The 20,376-nt window shown below is 46.1% G+C and overlaps 1 protein-coding gene across 1 annotated transcript in view; it reads left to right on the plus strand.

Annotated features, from left to right (window-relative positions):
* SMG5 (SMG5 nonsense mediated mRNA decay factor) overlaps positions 1–17,745 on the plus strand; it is a gene marked incomplete at its 5' end in the record, with an annotated part of 41,495 nt that extends 23,750 nt beyond the window's left edge. The window contains 10 exon segments of the mRNA XM_077464023.1: positions 987–1,145; positions 2,689–2,748; positions 10,224–10,305; positions 10,308–10,382; positions 10,535–10,608; positions 10,610–10,626; positions 11,355–11,400; positions 11,402–11,430; positions 13,377–13,515; positions 17,031–17,745. Of these exon segments, the coding sequence (XP_077320149.1) occupies positions 987–1,145; positions 2,689–2,748; positions 10,224–10,305; positions 10,308–10,382; positions 10,535–10,608; positions 10,610–10,626; positions 11,355–11,400; positions 11,402–11,430; positions 13,377–13,515; positions 17,031–17,114 (765 nt within the window).
* Positions 17,746–20,376: the final 2,631 nt, after the last annotated feature.

Raw genomic sequence — 20,376 nt, forward strand, 5'->3', positions numbered from 1 at the left:
GATGGGTGCAGATCAGGCTGCATTGAAGCTGCAGATGGGCACTAATTGGGCAGCTGTATTGATGGGCTGCAGATGGGCACTAATTGGGCAGCTGCATTGATGGGAGATGGGCTGCAGATGGGCTGCATTGAAGCTGCAGATGGGCACTAATTGGCCAGCTGCATTGATGGGCTGCAGATGGGCACTAATTGGGCAGCTGCATTGATGGGAGATGGGCTGCAGATGGGCTGCATTGAAGCTTCAGATGGGCACTAATTGGCCAGCTGCATTGATTGGAGTTGGGCTGCATTGAAGCTGCAGATGGGCACTAATTGGGCAGCTGCATTGAAGCTGCAGATGGGCACTAATTGGGCAGCTGCATTGAAGCTGCAGATGGGCACTAATTGGGCAGCTGCATTGATGGGAGGTGGGCTGCAGATCGGGCTGCAGATGAGCTCAGATCAGGCTGCATTGAAGCTGCAGATGGGCACTAATCAGGCTGCTTTGAGCATTGACCATTATTTTGCTTCAAAGTGGTTTATTTAAAAAATAAAAAATGTTTTCCCTGAAACTTTCCTCTTAAATTGAAGGTGCGTGTTATACACCGATAAATACGGTACTTCTCTTTTTAAAGTGAAAAGTATTTTTTCTTACTTGTCCATTGAGGGAGACAGGAATTCAGAGACGCTTGGGTTATACTGCCACCTACAGGGAGAATAGACACTGCCCATCAGAAAAATTGTCAGCCAGTCCCAGGATAATCCCTCCTTTTACCCAGCATGCTTCAGTTTTCTGTTTAGCATCCTATGAAAATGGATGTCTTGTCTTGTCTTCAGCTCTGTTTGGGGGTGGGGGGGGGGGGCAGCTTATACGGGCAAATATTTAATAGAGAAATAATTGTGCAATGAGTTCATAATAAATGGAAAAACATAGAATATGTTTAGAGAATGAATCTTCATATTACAGAATTTCTCCTAACAATGGCCGTGTTCTCTCTCTCTCCGCAGTCCATCGTGCGCAGCTGCTACATCCGAAGTTTCGGACATTTCCTCACCCATCTGCAGGGGAAGGTTCTGCAGTACAACCCGGAGCTCGCCATATTTACCAGTATCTCCGAGACCCAGCAAGACAACACCCTCCTCCAGGCCCAGGCTCAGTTCCGAATGGTGCGTATCTGTTACTCCATACGATGCCCAATGGGTGCGGAGCTCCCAGCATTTCTCATTCTCTAAGAAAGATCTCCCACTTTCAGCAGAGGGATTGTGGGTGTAATGCTCTCCGGACTGCTATCTACAAAGTAATAAATGCAATTATTTCTTTTATTTATGAATATGGGAGCGTTCATAATTGTTTCCCAAAAGATAGACTTGGGCAGTGGCGGCTGATGGTAATTTTTTTTGGGGGGGGGGGGGGGCGAGTTGGTTGGGCGGCCCACTTACCTCATCCATGGTGGGCAATCACGGGTGGCTTCCTTTGCTCGGCTGTTTACGTCTCCTCCCTCGGCGGCCAATCAGAATGATTCTCCTTTCGGGCCAATCAGGAAATGTGTTTCGAAACCCTCACTTCCTGATTGGTGGATGTGAATATTCTAACACACCTGGGTCCACCCTATTTTGAAGCCTATTGGAACTTCCAAAAAAGATAAAAAATGATGGGCTGACACTGGACTAGGGGGGAATGATTTATTAAAACTGGTGCAGCTCTGCATTGTAGCCAATTGGCTCCTAGCTTCAGCTTTTGACAATAAAACCAGAAAACTGATTGGTTTCTATGTAGAGCTGCACCAGATTTTGCACTCTCCAGTTTTAGTAAATCATCCCCTTCGCCTTTTTTAAGTACAGAGATTTATAGAATAGCCATTAGATGGAGCTCTTGATGTAGTAAATGTCTGTCTCTCGGGGCCCCATTCATACTTGTGACTGGGGCCATTTGTGATTAGATGTGGGGGACCAAGCAGGGGGTTCCCTGTGGGCAAGAAGCTCCATTGAAAACTACGGGAGGCTAAGAGCTCCTGCAGATATTCGCAGTTGCTTGCATGTAATCTTTAATGGAGCAATTATCTGCAAATGATCAGCCCTGGGCACAGGTTGTGTCCAGGGCAGATCATTTTCCGGTAGCTGCTCCATGAGCAATTACATGCAAGCAGCTGTGAATAGCTTCAGGAGCTCTTGGCCTCTCATGGTTTTCAATGGGGCTTCTTGCCCACAGGGAACCCCCTGCTTGGTCCCCCACATCTAATCACATGTGGCCTGGGTTGGGGGGGGGGTAGTAAAACCCCCATTTGTTCATTGTGAATTGCCATTGGTTACCAAATCACATGGCCCTTCCTCTTCAAATGGTTGAGCACCCCTGTCCTAGACCATTTTTAAGGCTCTGCAGCAAAGTTCTTGAATTTCTTTGTAATGTCCAGAAGTGTCTCGCTGGAGATTCTTTTCCCCAAACATTCGCTTTTTATTTTGTGTGGCACCAAGTCCCAGTATAGCCTGACAGGTTGTGATTTGCAGCCGGACACGATTCCTGGTGTCGGCTATTATGAGGTCGGTCGTTTTCAGGTTCCATGTCATGGCATCTCAGCTGTTTGGACGGCTTTGGACATCCAAAGAGATGGCAATGCTGAGAACAGCCGCAGTCCCATCCACTAGGAAATTTTTAAAGCGGGTTCTGTATGGTATTTACTACAACTTTGTATGTATTGATTCTTTCCCCCAGGCGCAGGAGGAAGCTCGCCGGAACAGACTAATGAGAGACATGGCCCAGCTGAGACTCCAGGTACCACACTCTGTATATGGTGACCCATTTCTGGGTGTTTTTCCCTTTTCTTACCAGGGGAGGGCAGCGCTGTCCATTGTTTGTTTTCTAGAACAGTCTGCACTTCTCAATATTAAAGTGGTTGTAAACCCTTACAAACCACTTTTTTTTTTTTTTTTTTTTAACAAAGAATTTTTATTTATGTTTCAAACAAAAAAAAAACAGAAAACAGACATGCGTCAGCAAGGTACATACATATTTTGAGTAGACAGATAATCAAATGTATCACATATAAGCACAGATAGTTCTTAGCAATGTGTAGAGTCACTAATCATTGCAGCATAGAATGTAAAACCTCCCCGAGACCTCCCCCCACCACACAAAAAACCACATAAATTACAAAAAAAGAGAAACCCCCCACCCTCCACTCCCCCTAGCCTAAGCAATAGTCAAATGCTTCGCCTCAACCCATGCCGCCCAAATCTTCCCAAATTTCCCAGGGCAGTTCCTGCCCAGATATGTAAGTTTGTAGAGCGGCAAAGCCGCGTTCACCAGGGACTGCCACAGTTGTTTAGTAGGAGGGAGAGGTTGATTCCATTGCAGTAGTATGGCTTTCCTCGCATAGAGTGTAGTGTAAAAAATAAACAGTTTCTTCCCCCAGGAGATATCCAGAAAATCACAGATACCCAGCAGGAGAGGTATCGGGCTAAGTGGAATCGTAAGCTCCCCCACTGCATTAATATCGGCCAGGACCCCTCTCCAAAATCCCACTACCCCAGGGCAGGACCAGACCATGTGGAAAAAGTCAGCATCATCTTCTTTGCATCTGGGGCAGGTAGTCAATCGGTCGGGGTAAATCCTTGCCAGGCGTGCCGGTGAAAAATATACCCAGTGGAGGAACTTCAATTGTATAAACCTGTCCCTTGCAGAAATCGCAAGGGTCAGGTATTGCTGTAAACCCTCCTCCCAGTCCTCCTCAGTAAGCTCCGGAATGTCGCCTTGCCAGAGCTCAAACAAATGGGAGATCCTAGTCTCCTCCGATACGGTCAGCGCGGCATACACCATGGACAGTGTGCGCGTCCCTCCCCCCTCAGGACCAAGCGCCTCTTCCACCGCCGACACCCCAAGAGTCGCTCTAGATGGGAATTGAGAACGGAAGGCGTGTCGCAACTGCAGGAATCTGAAAAACATATGGTTCGGGAGGTCCCTGGCCTGTTTAATAGCATCGAAGGAGAGTAGCTGCCCCTGGGACACTATGTCCCCCAGTGTTGTAACTCCATGCCTGGCCCAAACAATCGGATCCGGGATGGATTGAAAGTGGGGCAAGCGGGGGTTCCCCCAAAGGGGAGTCCCCGGGGCCCACACCCCTGCGCCCACCAACCTTTTGTTCACCAGATCCCATATTTTAAGCGTCGTACGCATCGGGAGGGTTATCCCAGGGTTAGATCGTGGTCCCCTATAGATCAGGTTCCTGAGTTCCGCATAAGAGCCCAACAACGCCGCCTCCAACGAGGACGCAGGGTTGACCGGGCCCTCGGAGAGCCACCACCTGACAGTCACTAGGACTGCCGCCCAGTAATATTTCAGAAAACAGGGCAGTGCCAGACCGCCCCTCACAAGGGGCCGTTGGCGGGTTGTTTTAGCTATTCTAGGGGGCCTACCATTCCAGACGAAGGACGAAACAATGCCATCTAATTTCTTAAAAAATCTAAGCGGGATGTGGACTGGGGTCTGACGGAAGAGATAGGTAAACCGAGGAAGGACCGACATTTTAATTAAATTGACCCGTCCCACTGGCGAAAGCGGCAAGGACCTCCACCCAGTACACCTCTGGGTCAACTGGGTAACCACCGGATTCAGGTTAAGGGTAATAAATTGTTTCAAGTCTCTGTGTATTTCCACCCCTAGATATTTAAATTGAGAAACCCTCTGCAGTTGCCCATCTACTCGGGAACCACCCTCACCATCATGTAGTGGGAATAGAATTGATTTTGCCCAGTTTATACGTATACCCGAGAATTGTCCAAACCGGTCTATATGCGACAATGCCGCCTGTAGGGAGGCTCCGTCGTCCTTGAGATACAACAGGGTATCATCAGCATATAACGAAACTTTTTCCTGCAAAGGACCCCGGACAATACCCCGAACCTCAGGAGAGGAGCGGAGAATAGCCGCCATAGGTTCAATTGCCAGTGCAAAAAGCCCCGGGGACAGTGGGCACCCCTGCCTGGTTCCCCTATGGAGGGGAAAGAGCGGGGAGAGGACCGCACCCGTACGCACTCTGGCCGTGGGAGCTCTGTACACCGCCCTGACCCAGGAGATAAAGGCTGGACCGAATCCAAATCTATGGAGGACTGCCCACAAATAGTCCCACTCCACAGAATCAAAGGCCTTCTCCGCGTCTAGGGAGACCACAACCTCCTCCCCACATTCTGCATCCCCCGAGGCCAAAACAGTAAAGAGCCTGCGAATATTAATATCTGTCCCCTTCCCTGGCATAAAGCCAGACTGATCCTCATGGATCAAGGTAAGTATAACCTCGTTCAGTCGCCTGGCAAGGATTTTGGTCAGCACTTTCGCGTCCGAGTTGAGTAGGGAAATGGGTCGGTATGACGAGCACAACTGGGGGTCCTTCCCAGGTTTAGGGATCACCACTATGATGGCTTGTGCCATAGATGGAGGAAGTTCCCCCTCCCGAAGGGACACGGTGAGCATATCATGCATTCTAACTGACATCTCCTCTAGATAATACTTATAAAATTCCGGGGGTATCCCATCCTCCCCAGGGGTCTTCCCCGGCTGCATGGACCCCAGCGCCACCCGGACTTCCGCCAGAGTGATCGGGGAGTCCAGACCGTCCCTGGCCTCAGAAGTAAGGGCAGGGAGTGTCACCCCCTCTAAAAAAGCACTTAACTCCTGCGCTGAGTACTGCACCCTAGATGAATAAAGGGCGGAGTAGAACTCTGCAAAGCAAGCGTTGATGGCAAGGGGATCCGTCACCATTGTCCCAGCACTATTCTGTATTCGAGGGATAGTGGAGATTGGGGCCTGCTCCCTCGAGATCCAGGCCAACAATCTCCCCGTCTTTTCGCCCTGTTCAAAAATCCTCTGCGTCTGAGCCAGTTGACGTTTGCTTGTTTTAGCCACCCTAAGGAGCACCACCTCTCTATACGCCACTTTCATATCCTGAGCCGTGAGCGGGTTACCCGTGAGGGTGAACCGGGTCTCCAGTTCCTGGGCCCTGGCCTCTGCCTCCTCTACCGTGATCTTATCATTCCTGCGCTCCCGACCAATGGAGGAGAGGTAGCGCCCCCTCATATAGGCCTTGAAGGCATCCCAGACCATCCCCCCAGAAGCCGTGCCAACATTTGAGGCCCAAAATCCCCGGATTTCACCGCCCATCTCAAAGGCAATGGTGGGATGCTCAATCCAGTACCTAGACAAACGCCATAGTCTATCCCTCTGAGGGGTAGAGGTTTGCAATGTACACAGCAGTGGGGAGTGGTCAGAGATGCCCCGAGGAAGTAACTCTATTCCAAGGACCCTGGGAAGCATGGGGGCACCAGCATAGACTAGGTCAATACGGGAGAGTGTGTTGTGGGAGGAGGAGTGGCACGTAAACTGGCGATCTGATGGGTGTTTCCACCTCCAGACATCCTCCAGCCCAAACACCTGTGCCCAGCGAGAAACTGGAGAGTCTGTGGCCCGGTCAGGCGTCAACCTATCCAGGGAAGGGTTAGGAGGAATATTAAAGTCCCCTGCTATAACCACATTGTCAGTCTGGAATTGGGCTATCAGGGCAGTCAGTTTATGTAGTAGAGACAGATCCGCAGGAGGAGGCATATAAAGACCCACCAGCACCATTTCTATCATGTCTATTGTGGCATGGACCAGTACGTATCTCCCGTCCTTATCTGTGACAATATCAAGAGGCTCAAAATTAAGGGACCTATGGATAAGGACGCTAACCCCCCGGGCATAGCCGGAGTATGTGGCATGATAGTGGTATCCCACCCAGGGCCTCTTCAATCCCATAATCCTTCCCCCCACTAGGTGCGTCTCCTGAAGAATACAGATATGCGGAGCATATTTTTTCATGTAGTCAAAAACAAGAGAGCGTTTAATCTTCTGGTTAAGCCCCCTAACGTTCCAGGATAGGATCTTCAACGGAGCCATAATCTGGAAGGGCAGGGGGGACCAACGGATACGACCACCCGGCCGGGGTCGGGGCACAAATATCTCATCTTAAGTAATGCAATGATATACCTTGTACATTCATTATAGTAGCGCTGTCTATACCAGAAAACATGAAAGCATGTAACAAAAAGACAACAAAAAAAACAGAAAAAAAACCAGAACTCCCCTCCCTTCCCACCCCACACCCCAGAAAAACAGCCCCAGGGTGTTTGAGAACCCAAACCAAACATAATCAAACCCATTTAAAGGAGAAATCTCCCGTGGGGGCGGTGCGTATCAACCAGCACACCTAGGACAGAGTCTCCTGCGCAGAGTAGACAAACTCCAGCGCAGCCGCTTCCTGGAGGCAAAGGAAAAGAAAAAACAAGACAAAAGGGAACAAATCGTAGTGCATGTGGCGCCTCAGATTAAAGTGCAAAATTCTCTTGGAATGTTCCAAGGGCCCATTCTTAGTAGCAACTCATCCAACAGGACGACAACATCGGAGTAGCGGGGTCCAGCATCATCAGTACAGTGTATTCACATCCAGAAGTAATCACGCAAACCCCCCCGGGTATAAACTAGGGAAGGGGGTAGGGCCCTAAGGCCCGTTAGACAGAAATATGAAGACATGAACCCGTAGACCCCCCCTAAGGAGCATCAGAATATCAGGTCGGCTCCTCGCCCCCTGCCCAAAACCAGTAATAAAAAGGAGAGGGGCACTCCGACCTGCCCTCCAAGTTCCGAGATGGAGGGACATCCGATCCGCGTGACACTGGGCAAAGCTTGTGATGCTTGTGGACCCCAGTCGGGTAATCACCATCAAAAAAATTATCTCTGCTGGGGAAGGGAATCAATCCATCTGGAGGCCTCACTCGGGGCGGTAAAGAAACGAACGGATTCTCCGTCAATCACTCTGAGTTTCGCGGGGAACATCATGTTGTACTTGAGACCTTTGGTGCGCAGCTGGGCCTTGACTTGGTCGAATGTCCTGCGTTGCCTCTGCGTCTCCACAGAATAATCAGGAAAGAGCATTAATTTAGCATTTTCAAAGCGCAGGTCCCCCACCTTCCTCGCCTCCCGAAGAACCAGGTCTCTGTCTCAAGTTCAAAAGGCGGAAAATAAACGTGCGTGGCGGGGCGCCCGGTGGGCCACGAACCGACGGCATTCTGTGCGCTCGTTCCACGACAAAATGAGGGGAGAACTCAGCGAGCGGGAGAAGTGTACGTAGCAAACGTTCGGTAAAGGCTTCGGTGTCACGGCCCTCCGACCCCTCCGGGAGGCCCACCAACCTCAGGTTGTTCCTCCTATTCCTGTTCTCGTGGTCCTCGGCCCTGGATTCCAGCGCCTTCACCCGCACCTGCAGGGTACGGAGGGAGGCATCATGGTCGCGGGTAACATCTTCCACGTCTCCAATCCTCCGCTCCACCTCGGCAAGCCGCTCCCGGTGTTTATCCATATCTCGCCGGATAAGCCCCATGTCGAGCTGTATCTGCTCTATCTTAGTGGTTAGGGTAGTCTGGCAACCAGTGATCGCTTGCATAAGAGCTTGAAATTGATCATCACCCATCGGTGGCGTGTCAGCGTGGTCCGTTTGAGACGCCATGTTGGTGTAGGCCTGCCCGCGTGCCGCGCGGGTCTGTAGCGGAGTTCCCGGCGGGGTTCCCGGGGCCGTGTGCTTCTTCCTATGGGAACCGGAGCTACCCCTGCGCATCCCCGAGCCTCACCACCGCTTCACCGGCCCACGGGGAGAGATATATGTCCCTAAATGCCGGATAAATAGCCTGCCAGGTGCGGAGCTCTCTGCAAACACGTCCTAGCTGGTTGCCATCTTGGCCACGCCCCCCCTTACAAACCACTTTGACCTACAGGTAAGCCTAGATTAAGGCTTACCTGTAGGTCCAAGAAATATCTCCTAAACCTATATAGTTTAGGAGATATTTGGCCGAAAACGGGCACCGCTGTCTACGGCACATGCGCCGTAGACAGCGGCGCGCAGGCGAACTGAGCGCGGCATTCTCAACGACGGAGCTGCCGCGCGTGTCGGCTCCCATGCGCATGCGCGGGAGTGACGTCATTGTGGCTTCGCCGAATGACAGAGGCGGAGCTGCGAGACCCCACCAAGAAGATGGATGCGCCAGACTAGAGGGGACAGCGGCGACTTCGCTGGCTCCTGTGTCAGGTAAGTGACACATAATGGACTACTGTGCGATGCATAGTAGTCCATTATGCTTTACCTTTGCAGGGAATGCCTGGAGTTTGCATGTTCTCCCTGTGCCTGCGTGGGTTTCCTCCCACACTCCAAAGACATGCAGGTAGGTTAATTAGATCCTGTCTAAATTGTCCCTAGTATGTATGAATGTGAGTTTGGGACCTTAGATTGTAAACTCCTTGAGGGTAGGGACTGATGTGAATGTACAATGTATATGTAAAGCGCTGCGTAAATTGACGGCGCTATATAAGTACCTGAAATAAATAAATATGTATAAACCACACTCCGTGGGTTGCACCAAAGGACAGGGGCCTCTCTGACTGGGCGTCTCCATTGACTATACATTCTCTGAAGGTTTGGGATAGATTAAATACATTTCTGGCCTTGGCTCCCCCAACATTGCCCTTGGCCCCAGTGGGTTGTTTCCCTCCCCGGTGAGCAGCTGCCCTTTCTCAGAACCTGGGCAAGTGACGGAATTATTAGGCTGGCATGTTTTTTGTGGTGGGCAATACCATAGTCCCACTCGCCACCCTTGGAGAACAATATGGCAGTTTCCCTTTCAATTTCTGGAGGCACTGCCGGCTTGTTGATTTTGTTTCTGCATCTCTATCTCTATCTAAATATTGCAGAAACAAAATCAACAAGCCGGCAGTGCCTCCAGAAATTGAAAGGGAAACTGCCATAATGTTCTATATATATATATATATATATATATATATATATATATATATATATATATATATATATATATATATATATATATATATATATATATATATATATATATATATATATATATATATATATTATACAGGATTTATATAGCGCCAACAGTTTACGCAGTGCTTTACAACATTAGGGTAGACATTACAATTCAAGACAAGGGGAATCAGAGGGCCCTGCTCGTTAGAGCTTACAATTTTATATATATATATATATATATATATATATATATATATATATATATATATATATATATATATATATTTTTAATAATAATAATGGAGATTAAAATAAAAAGTGCAGAAACGTTTTGAAGAACCCTCCGTACTTTAATGTACCTGAAGCCAAAACTGTATGCACTAACCTGAACGTGTCTGTTTTGCAGTTGGAAGTGTCACAGCTAGAGGGCACCCTACAGCAGCCCAAATCTCAGTCCTCCATGTCTCCGTACCTCATCCCGGACACACAGCCCTCTGCCAACATCTGGGTGTCATCCGACAGCTGGCAAACAGCGGGCGCTTCATCATCATCATCCCGCAGACGGGTAAGAGGAAATATGGACTGGCGAGTTGATTGGTTGTTAGTGATGAGGTGGAATTGTATTATCTGAGATGGTAGACATACCAATCAATGAACGGCTGTATTGATACATTGGCACTGATTAGGTCTTCCTTCCTTTTTTTTTTTTTTTTTTAGTTATTGAAGGATTGGACTTTCTAAAGAAGGAAAATGCCGGAGCTCGAGACGGGATCCGATACTTGGAGGCGGAGTTTTAAAAAAGGAAATCGGTGAGTGTTGACTAGAACAGCGTTTCTCAACCTTTGTTCATATATACGGCACCCCATTCTAAAATGTCAAGAACTAAACCAATAGATGTACTAACAGAGAAACGTCCACATATGTGTGAACAGAAAAGTAAGATCCGTACTGTGGTTATTGCTCTTAAAAAAAAAAAAAAAAAAAAAAAATCAACGACCAACATACAGGAATATACAATGTAATACTGACATTTTTTTTTTTTTTTTTTTTTTTTTTTTACCTCACCTACTATGTAACTATATAACTATGTAGTGTGAAGAATCCCTCTTCATTCACTTCTGGAGCCGCTGGTTCTTGTTGACACTCACACATTTTATTTTATTTTTTATGAACTTTTTTTGCAAAAAGCACTTTTTCTCTGGACTTTTATAGATTTTTTTTTTTTTTTTTGTATGAATTTTTTATTTTCATTTATTTTTATATATATATAAATTTTATTATTTTTTTTTCACTTGATTGTATGATGGCTATAATGACCTTTTTTATGAGCTTTATACAAATAGCACAACTTTTTGTTTTTAATGGTTTGTTCATTGTATATGTAGATATGTCACAAGTTGCAGCTATCGCCGATCTGTATTTTTCTCCGTTTTTAGCTACAACATTTTTATTGTACGGTGCCACTTTTGTGCAACTTATTTTTATTATTATCTGACATTATAGTTGTGTTTTTATACCATTTTTTTTTTTTTCCCAGGTATATCCGCTGCCAAAAGGAAGCTGGGAAAAGTTTTGAACGGAATTAAATTAAAGCGACAGGACATTGACGCCTGGTAAGAGGAACCTGTGCTCTCCTCTGATGGACTTGCAGACACCCGACTACTTCAGCCATGTGTGTCGCCCCCCCCCCCCCTCCCCCATGTGTTCACCACTTCAACCATATTGGCCTTTTAACATAAGGCAGTGATGGCGAACCTTGGCACCCCAGATGTTTTGAACTACATTTCCCATGATGCTCATGCACTCTGCAGTGTAGATGAGCATCATGGGAAATGTAGTTCCAAAACATCTGGAGGGCCAAGATTTGCCATCACTGACATAAGGTCTTCCTATTCCAGAGAAGCGTGTCTTGTCCAATCCGTTGGGTTGTTGACATTTGTAGAGGGCTTTAAAATGTGTCCTCTGTAACTGTAGGCATTGTGGAGAAATTCATCTTCAAAGGTCACAATGAAGACATTGAAATAACTGCTCCTCCCTTTTTATTTCCAATCAAGAGCAAAAAATCTTGAATGTTAATACACAGCCAAGATTTTTTTTTTTTTTTTTTTTTTTTATTGCAATATAGCGCTACACACTTTTTTTTTTTCCACATAAAACTTTAAATACTGAATGGAGCCGACTATAGAAGGTTTTTTTGTTGTGATCTTTTGAGGATTATTTACTCCACAGTACAAGCAGCTTGAGGGGTTAGTGAGCGCTTGCTTTTAAAGAGAGGTCACCAGGCTCATTTCAACAAAGCTCATCCCATAAGATATTATATTTGCGTTTTAACATATTAGGTTTTTGTTATTTACTTGTAAAATACTTTACTTGTGTAGACCTCCAAAGCCCTGAAACTGCTGCTGGATATGAAGTCAGGAGAAAAATGGAGGCACATCCAGAACTTTCCGATTGGTGTTATCTTTGTGAAACAAAATAAAAGGCAAAGACACCAAACTGTGGTCACGTAGACGCATTTTGCACATACATCTTGGGGGTAATGATTAAGCACAAGATGTATGTGTGAAACCCGTCGTCTACATGACCACAGTTTGGTGTCTTTGGTGTTGGCCTTTTATTTTGTTTCACAAAGATATCAGAAGTTCTGGATGTGCAGCCATTTTTCTCCCTCTCTTTCTCCCTCTCTTTCTCCCTCTCTTTCTTTCTCTCTTTCTCTCTTTCTTTCTTTCTTTCTCTCTTCTCCCTCTCTTTCTTTCTCTCTTTCTCTCTTTCTCTCTTTCTCTCTCTTTCTCTCTTTCTCTCTTTCTCTTCTTTCTCTCTCTTTCTCTCTTTCTCTCTCTTTCTCTTTCTCTTTCTCTCTCTCTCTTTCTCTCTCTCTCTTTCTCTCTCTCTCTTTCTCTCTCTCTCTCTCTCTCTTTCTCTCTCTCTCTCTCTCTCTCTCTCTCTCTCTCTCTCTCTCTCTCTCTCTCTCTCTCTCTCTCTCTCTCTCTCTCTCTCTCTCTCTCTCTCTCTCTCTCTCTCTCTCTCTCTCTCTCTCTCTCTCTCTCTCTCTCTCTCTCTCTCTCTCTCTCTCTCTCTCTCTCTCTCTCTCTCTCTTTCTCTTTCTTTCCTTCCTTCCTTTCTTGTTTCCCACGGAGGCGGGCCGTGGCTAGCACTCTGCAAGATACTCCAATCAGCCTTATCTTTATACACCTGGAGCAGCGGTTCTTTTTCTCGTATATGAAGTCAGCAGCTCCAGAAAACTCAGTTATCACTGTATGTATAGTATTGCCTTTCCCCCCCCCCCCCCCCCAGCTACTGCGTATATAAAGGCTTTGTAGTTTAAAGGGAGGGGCACAGAGGAGCTAGGCCAGCACAGCCAGTAATTGGACACTCCCAATAGAGAGAAGAGAGGGGCTTTGACCTGCAAGGACACCCGTCCGGATCACTTCTATATTAAAGCCCAAATCCATGCTGTGCAGTTTGAACACAAGCTCATGTCTCGTTCAGACAACTTTTTTTTATTTTAATGTGTGCTCTGGGCTATGATGCTGATTATGCTCCACTCTGCCCCCTACAGGCACCTCTATAAGATTCTGGACAGCTGTAAGCAGTTGACGGTGTCGCAGGGCAGCAATGAAGAAGAGACAGCCGGGATGGTCACCATTATAACTGGCTTTCAGATAGAGGAACCCGAATGTTTCTCCTCTGCCGTGCAGGTGTGTATATCCCCCCCATACAGTCCGTCACATGACCTCCTGTCTGTGGATGTAATTCCTGTACATGGGGTGGGGGTGTTTGGCAGGTGAAAGTCCTGGTGGAATATTGCCTGTTAATATCAGCCAGTCAGATTCTCCCCATTCCCCCCCCCCCCATGGTACAGGTGTCAAACTGGTGGCCCTCCAGCTGTTGCAGAACTACAAGTCCCATAAGGCTTTGCAAGACTGACAGTTACAAGCATGGCACCCACAGGCAGAGGCATGATGGGACTTGTAGTTCCGCAACATCTGGTGGGTTGTCAGTTGACATCCCTGGGCCCTATGGCTATCACTAAGGCCACCCGGCCAAAACGCGTAAGCTGTTTTATCCTAATATAATTTAGTAGCAAATAAAGATGAATGCCCTTGGATGTTTTGAGTGATTGGAAGATATTTGGAGCCTGAGCACCGATTCCTCACTCCTTATTGGAACCTTATTGGTTTTGAGCACTGCTTTTTCCCATATGTACAAAAAAAACTACCCTTGCAGAGTTATCCCCCCACGTGATCCTCTCCATGGCTGGACAGAGAAGAGCAGGATCTGGAGGAGGAGTTCTGTCCTCCTCTCTGCTGAGACAAGGGTGGGGGGGGGGACGAGGTGGGTGCCACATCTGCAATAAATAACTCCCTATTCTCCTCCATTTATTTACCTGCTTTTTTTTTTTGTTCACGTCTATTTTTAAATTGCTCACGCACTGAAACACTAAAATGAAAAAAACATTTTTTTTTTTTTTTTGTATCTTTGTTTCTTCATCTGCAGATGAAAGGGATGAACAAATGTTCCTTTGTTCAACCTCTTATTAACCCTTAATTTACGCAAATCAGCCTTAATTAACTCCCTACTCTCCTCCATTTAATTATTATTTTCCTGTTTATTTGTTTATCTTCAGGTCTATTTTTACCTTGCTCAGCCACTGAAACACTATAATTAATCTTTCTGTTTCTTCATCTGCAGATCAAAAGGGATGAGCAAATGTTCCTCTGTTTAACCCCTTATTAACCCTTAAACAGAGGAACATTTGCTCATCCCTTTTGATCTGCAGATGAAGAAACAGAAAGAGATACAAAAAGAAACAATGTTTCTTTTTAATTCTAGTGTTTTAGCGGGTGAGCAATGTAAAAATAGACATGAACAAAAAAAGCAGGAAAAATAATAAATGGAGACGAGTAGGGAGTTAATTTTACGTGAATCAGCCTTAATTAACTCCCTATTCTCCTTTATTTGTTTCATGCTTTTTTTTTTTTTTTTTGTTCACGTTTATTTTTTAAATTGCTCACGCGCTAAAACAATAAAATTAAAAAACTTTTTTTTTTTTTTGTATCTTTCTGTTTCTTCATCTGCAGATCAAAGGGATGAACAAATGTTCCTTTGTTCAACCTCTTATTAACCCTTAATTTTACGCGAATCAGCCTTAATTAAGGGGTTAATAAGAGGTTGAACAAAGGAACATTTTGTTCATCCCTTTGATCTGCAGATGAAGAAACGGAAAGATACAAAAAAAAGTTTATTTTTAATTTTAGTTTTTCAGCACGTGGGAAATTTAAAAATAGACGTGAACAAAAAAAAAAGCAGGAAAATAGTAATTAAATGGAGGAGAATAGGGAGTTAATTGAGGTAGTTAATTTGGGGCAGTATAGTGGTGTAGTGGTTAGCACTCTCACCTAGCAGCAAGAAGGGTCACTGGTTCAAATCCCAACCACGACACTACCTGCCTGGAGTTTGCATGTTCTCCCTGTGCCTGCGTGGGTTTCCTCCGGGGTACTCCGGTTTCCTCCCACAACCCAAAGACATGCAGGTAGGTTAATTGGCTTCTGTCCAAAATTGGCCCTACTATATGAATGGGGACCTTGGATTGTGGGCTCCTTGAGGGTAGGCACCAACATGAGTGTGTAATGTATAGGGATAATTGTAGACACTCACTCAGGTTGAACTGGATGGACTGGTGTCTTTATTCAACCTTACTAACTATGAAACTATGAGGTGAATAGGGAGTTAATTTAGGCTGATTCTAGTAAATTAAGGTTTAATAAGGGGTTAAACAGAGGAACATTTTGTTAATCCCTTTGGTCTGCAGATGAAGAAGCGGAAAGATACAAAAATAAACACTTCTTTTTAGTTTCAGTGGCTGAGCAATGTAAAAATAGATGTGAACAAAAAACAGGAAAATAATAATTAAATGGAGGGGAGTAGGGAGTTAATTAAGGCTGATTCGTGTAAATTAAGGGTTAATAAGAGGTTGAACAAAGGAACATTTGTTCATCCCTTTTGATCTGCAGATGAAGAAACAGATACAAAAAAAAAGTTTCTTTTAATTTCAGTGTTTCAGCACATGAGCAATTTAAAAAATAGACGTGAACAAAAAAAAGCAGGAAAATAGTAATTAAATGGAGGAGAATAGGTCGTTAATTGAGGCTGATTCTAGTAAATTAAGGTTTAATAAGGGGTTAAACAGAGGAACATTTTGTTAATCCCTTTGATCTGCAGATGAAGAAACGGAAAGATACAAAAAGAAACGATGTTTCTTTTTTAGTATTTCAGCGGCTGAGCAATTTAAAAATAGACGTGAACAAAAAAAAAGCAGGAAAATAATAATTAAATGGAGGAGAGTAGGGAGTTTAAGGCTGATTAGAGTAAATTAAGGGTTAAACAAAGGAACATTTTGTTCATCCATTTTTGATCTGCAGATGAAGAAACCGAAAGATACAAAAAAAAACAATGTTTCTTTTTTTCTCAGCGCGTGAGCAATGTAAAAATGTGAACAAAAAAAGCAGGAAAATAATAATTATAGGGAGTTAATTGTGGCAGATTCTAGTAAATTAAGGGTTAATAAGGGGTTAAACAGAGGAACATTTTTTTAATCCCTTTGATCTGCAGATGAAGAAACGGAAAGATACAAAAATAAACAATATTTATTTTTTTGTGTTTCAGTGGCTGAGCATAATAATTAAATGGAGGCGAGTAGGGAGTTAATTAAGGCTGATTAGAGTAAATTAAGGGTTTAAACAAAGGAACATTTTGTTCATCCCTTTTGATCTGCAGATGAAGAAACAGAAAGAGATACAAAAAAACAGTTTCTTTTTATTTTAGTGTTTCAGCGGCTGAGCAATGTTTCATAAACATCGCCGGCTGCTTTTTGTTTATTTTTATCTTTTTTTGACAGCTCCAATTACCGGACTTCTTTAACACTTCAGCTGACAACAGGGGAGACCCCCCTGACGGCTCAAAGAACAGAGCCTGAAAGTATCGGTTTCAGGTATCGGTTCATTTGCCCGAGTACCGATACTTGTGCAAATACTCAACACCAATACCGATACTAGTGTCGGTGCAACCCTAGTTTTGTATATATAAAAACACAAAGTTCTCTTCCAGAACTGCGGGTTTCCATCTCCAGAAAACTTTTCCTGTGACACGGTTTCTGCAGTTCTGGTGGGTTCTCTATGAAATATACTGGAAGGTAATGTTTTGTTGTCTTCAGTCTGCCCTGCAGGTTGCCGCCAGCTCCAACATCGAGATCAAGAACGTTCTAGATTTCTACAAGCAGTGGAAGGAGATGGGCTGACAGTTCCCGAGGTGATTTTGACCGTTCATACAAAAAGCAAAAATCCACATCCTTCATCCTCCCTCATGAGCTGTGGCTTTCAATATGGTGGCAACTTGGAAATGGCCTGAAAATGGAACCAAACATCTAAACCGGCAACAACAAAGCTCTTCCAAGAAAAATTAAAGTTCTTTTTTGATGTGTTTCTTGTATGAAAAGCCCCTCGCAGCCCACCTACGTCTACGATGGGTAGAGGACTGCGGTGTCAGAAAACAGAAGGAGCTTGTCCATCCAAGGCTGGAAGAGAGAAGCTGGAACCCATCTGGTGTGCGGTGTGATCTTGGTGTTCAATATGTGACCTCCCCGACCACAGATTGTCCATCTTCCAGGCCTCTGACTGACCGGACCGGGCTTGTGACCGGATTCTTTCCTCTTGTGTGGTGACCGGACGACATCACCCTCTGACTTTCCTGAACCCTTCACCTTGCTTGTCCCCTGATTCTCAGCCCTCCCTTTCCCTTATCCTGTAACCTTCCCAGCCCTCCCATTACCCATCATCCCCTGTTTTCTTTACTTAGATCTCTTGTCCAATGCTGGAGCAGTTTTGGAGATTGTAAATAAAGGAAACGGCGCTATTTTATTTAAGACACAAGTGTAGATGTGACCACTTTTTTAATTCGTAACGGGGGGGATGGTGTTCATTTTTCATGAAAGGGAAACTGATGTTCTTCTGTAAGAAACCACAAGGAGTCAGGCTTTTATTGCAGAGGAGAAGTGCACGGTGTCGTCTGCAATAAAATGTCTCTCTACCTGCTTGCTCTCCGTCTTCTCCGGCGCTGTGGACCGAGCTGTGCTGAGGTTATCTTTGGGAAATAGACGTATGAGTGCTGCCAGCATTGCTGCAGAGGTTGGGGGGGGGGGGGGGGGGGTCAGCCTGTCAGTGTTCAGACCATACGCCGCACACTGCATCAAATTGGTCTGCATGGCTGTCATCCCAGAAGGAAGCCTCTTCTAAAGATGATGCACAAGGAAGCCCACAAACAGTTTGCTGAAGACAAGCAGACTAAGGAGATGGATTACTGGAACCATGTCCTGTGGTCTGATCAGACCAAGATAAACGTATTTGGTGTCAGATGGTGACAAGCGTGTGTGGGGGCAACCAGGTGAGGAGGACAAAGACAAGTGTGTCTTGCCTACAGTCAAGCATGGTGGTGGGAGTGTCATAGTCTGGGGCTGCATGAGTGCTGCCGGCACTGGGGGGCTACAGATCATTGAGGGGATCATGAATGCCAACATGTACTGTGACATACTGAAGCAGAGCATGATCCCCTCCCTTCAGAGACTGGGCCGCAGGGCAGTATTCCAACATGATAACCACCCCAAACACACCTCCAAGACCACCACTGCCTTACTAAAGAAGCTGAGGGTAAAGGTGATGGACTGGCCAAGCATGTCTCCAGACCTAAACCCTATTGATCATCTGTGGGGCATACTCAAACGGAAGGTGGAGGAGCGCAAGGTCTCCAACATCCACCAGCTCTGTGATGTCATCATGGGGGAGGGGAAGAGGACTCCAGTGGTGACCTGTGAAGCTCTGGTGACCTCCATACCCAAGAGGGTTAAGGCAGTGCTGGAAAATAATGGCGGCCACGCAAAATATTGACACTTTGGGCCCAATTTGGACATTTTCACTTAGGGGTGTACTGACTTTTGTTGCCAGTGGTTTAGACATTAATGGCTGTGTGTTGAGTTATTTTGAGGGGACGGCAAATTGACACTGTTATACAAGCTGTACACTCACTACTTTACATTGTAGACAAAGTGTCATTTCTTCAGTGTTGTCACATGAAAAGAGAGAAGAAAATATTTGCACAAATGTGAGGGGTGTACTTTCGTGAGATACTGTAAATAAGGCAATTAAGTTTTGTGGCCCAGGAGGAAGTGAATCTTGTCCCCTCTTGGGTGGCACTTAATCTTCTCTGTTCCCTTTCCAAGAGCGGAAAGTTGGCAGGCAGATTTCCTAAGCCCTCGGTAATTGCCTCCTGGGGAGTGGACCCTTCACCTGGGGGTGTTTCGAGGACTTCTGTTGAGGGTTGGATGTGGATGTGGACCTTCCGGCATCCAGATCGGTGTGACACTGGACGGGCTCCACTCAGAGACCACGGATCCTCAGGCGTTTTGTGGTGGATGCTCTGGTGCAACTTCTCCCTCGTCTGCGTCACAAGATTTGGGTGGAGGGACTCCCCGTAGTCCTGGTCGCCCCAGCTGGATGTAGTATTCCGACACTGTGAAACATGGCGGTGGACAGTCCTTGGGTTCTTCTGGATCTACACAACCTGCTTCCTCAAGGTCTGAGATTCCATCGTTCTTAACAGCCACTGGGGCTTTTTAAAGTGGTTGTAAACCCTTACAACACACTTTGACCTACAGGTAAGCCTAGATTAAGGCTTTCCTGTAGGTCCAAGAAATATCACTCCCGCGCATGGGAGCCAACACTCGCTGCATATCGCCGCAATCTGCGGCCTGCCCAGTGCGCCTGCGCATGGTTTAGGAGCTATTTCCAAAAAGACAGCCGCCGCTGTCTACGGCGCATGCGCACTGGGCAGGCCGCAGATTGCGGCGATATGCAGCGAGTGTTGGCTCCCATGCGCGGGAGTGACGTCATCGCTGCTCCGACGAATCACAGCTCATTATGCCTTTGCCTTGCAGGTTGCTTCCCCCCCCCCCACTTTAAGTGTTACTAAACCCCTAACAGTAAAATCAGTCTGTATATGCAGTAACGCATGCTTGTTCTACTCGCCGGGGAACCTAAGGGGGTCCATTCATTGCCCACTCATCTTTGGAAGAACAACCCAGGCTGGCTGGAATGTGTAGCTGGAGATGGTTGAGTCAGTGATGACAGGGGGGGGGGTCAGTGTCCTCATATACGAGGGTCCTCATATCATATCTGTGTCAGATGAACGCCCCGGGGTGAACCAGCTTCAGGTGGCAACAGCTGGCACTGCCCAGAATAGCCACAGTCACTTCCGCTGGGAAATGAAGGAGCGCCCTGTGTGGTATTTATGGATGGGATTGGGCCAACATGTGACGCCTCATATGTGATGAGTATTTCTCCAAATACAGGAGGAGACTTACTGGATCCAGTCCAAACTACGACTTCAGGTACACAGGGTGGCACATTCCTGGGTGTCTTCTCTTCTACTGCCACCGGATGGCAGCATTGTCTACTGACATATCCTAGAACTGTGTCTATACTTTTCTCTATTAAAGTGTATGAGGTGTG

This window comes from Lithobates pipiens, unplaced genomic scaffold, assembly GCF_037356315.1.
Source record: "Lithobates pipiens isolate NorthernLeopardFrog02 unplaced genomic scaffold, aLitPip1_a1.2 Scaffold_30, whole genome shotgun sequence".
Lineage (NCBI taxonomy): Eukaryota > Metazoa > Chordata > Amphibia > Anura > Ranidae > Lithobates > Lithobates pipiens.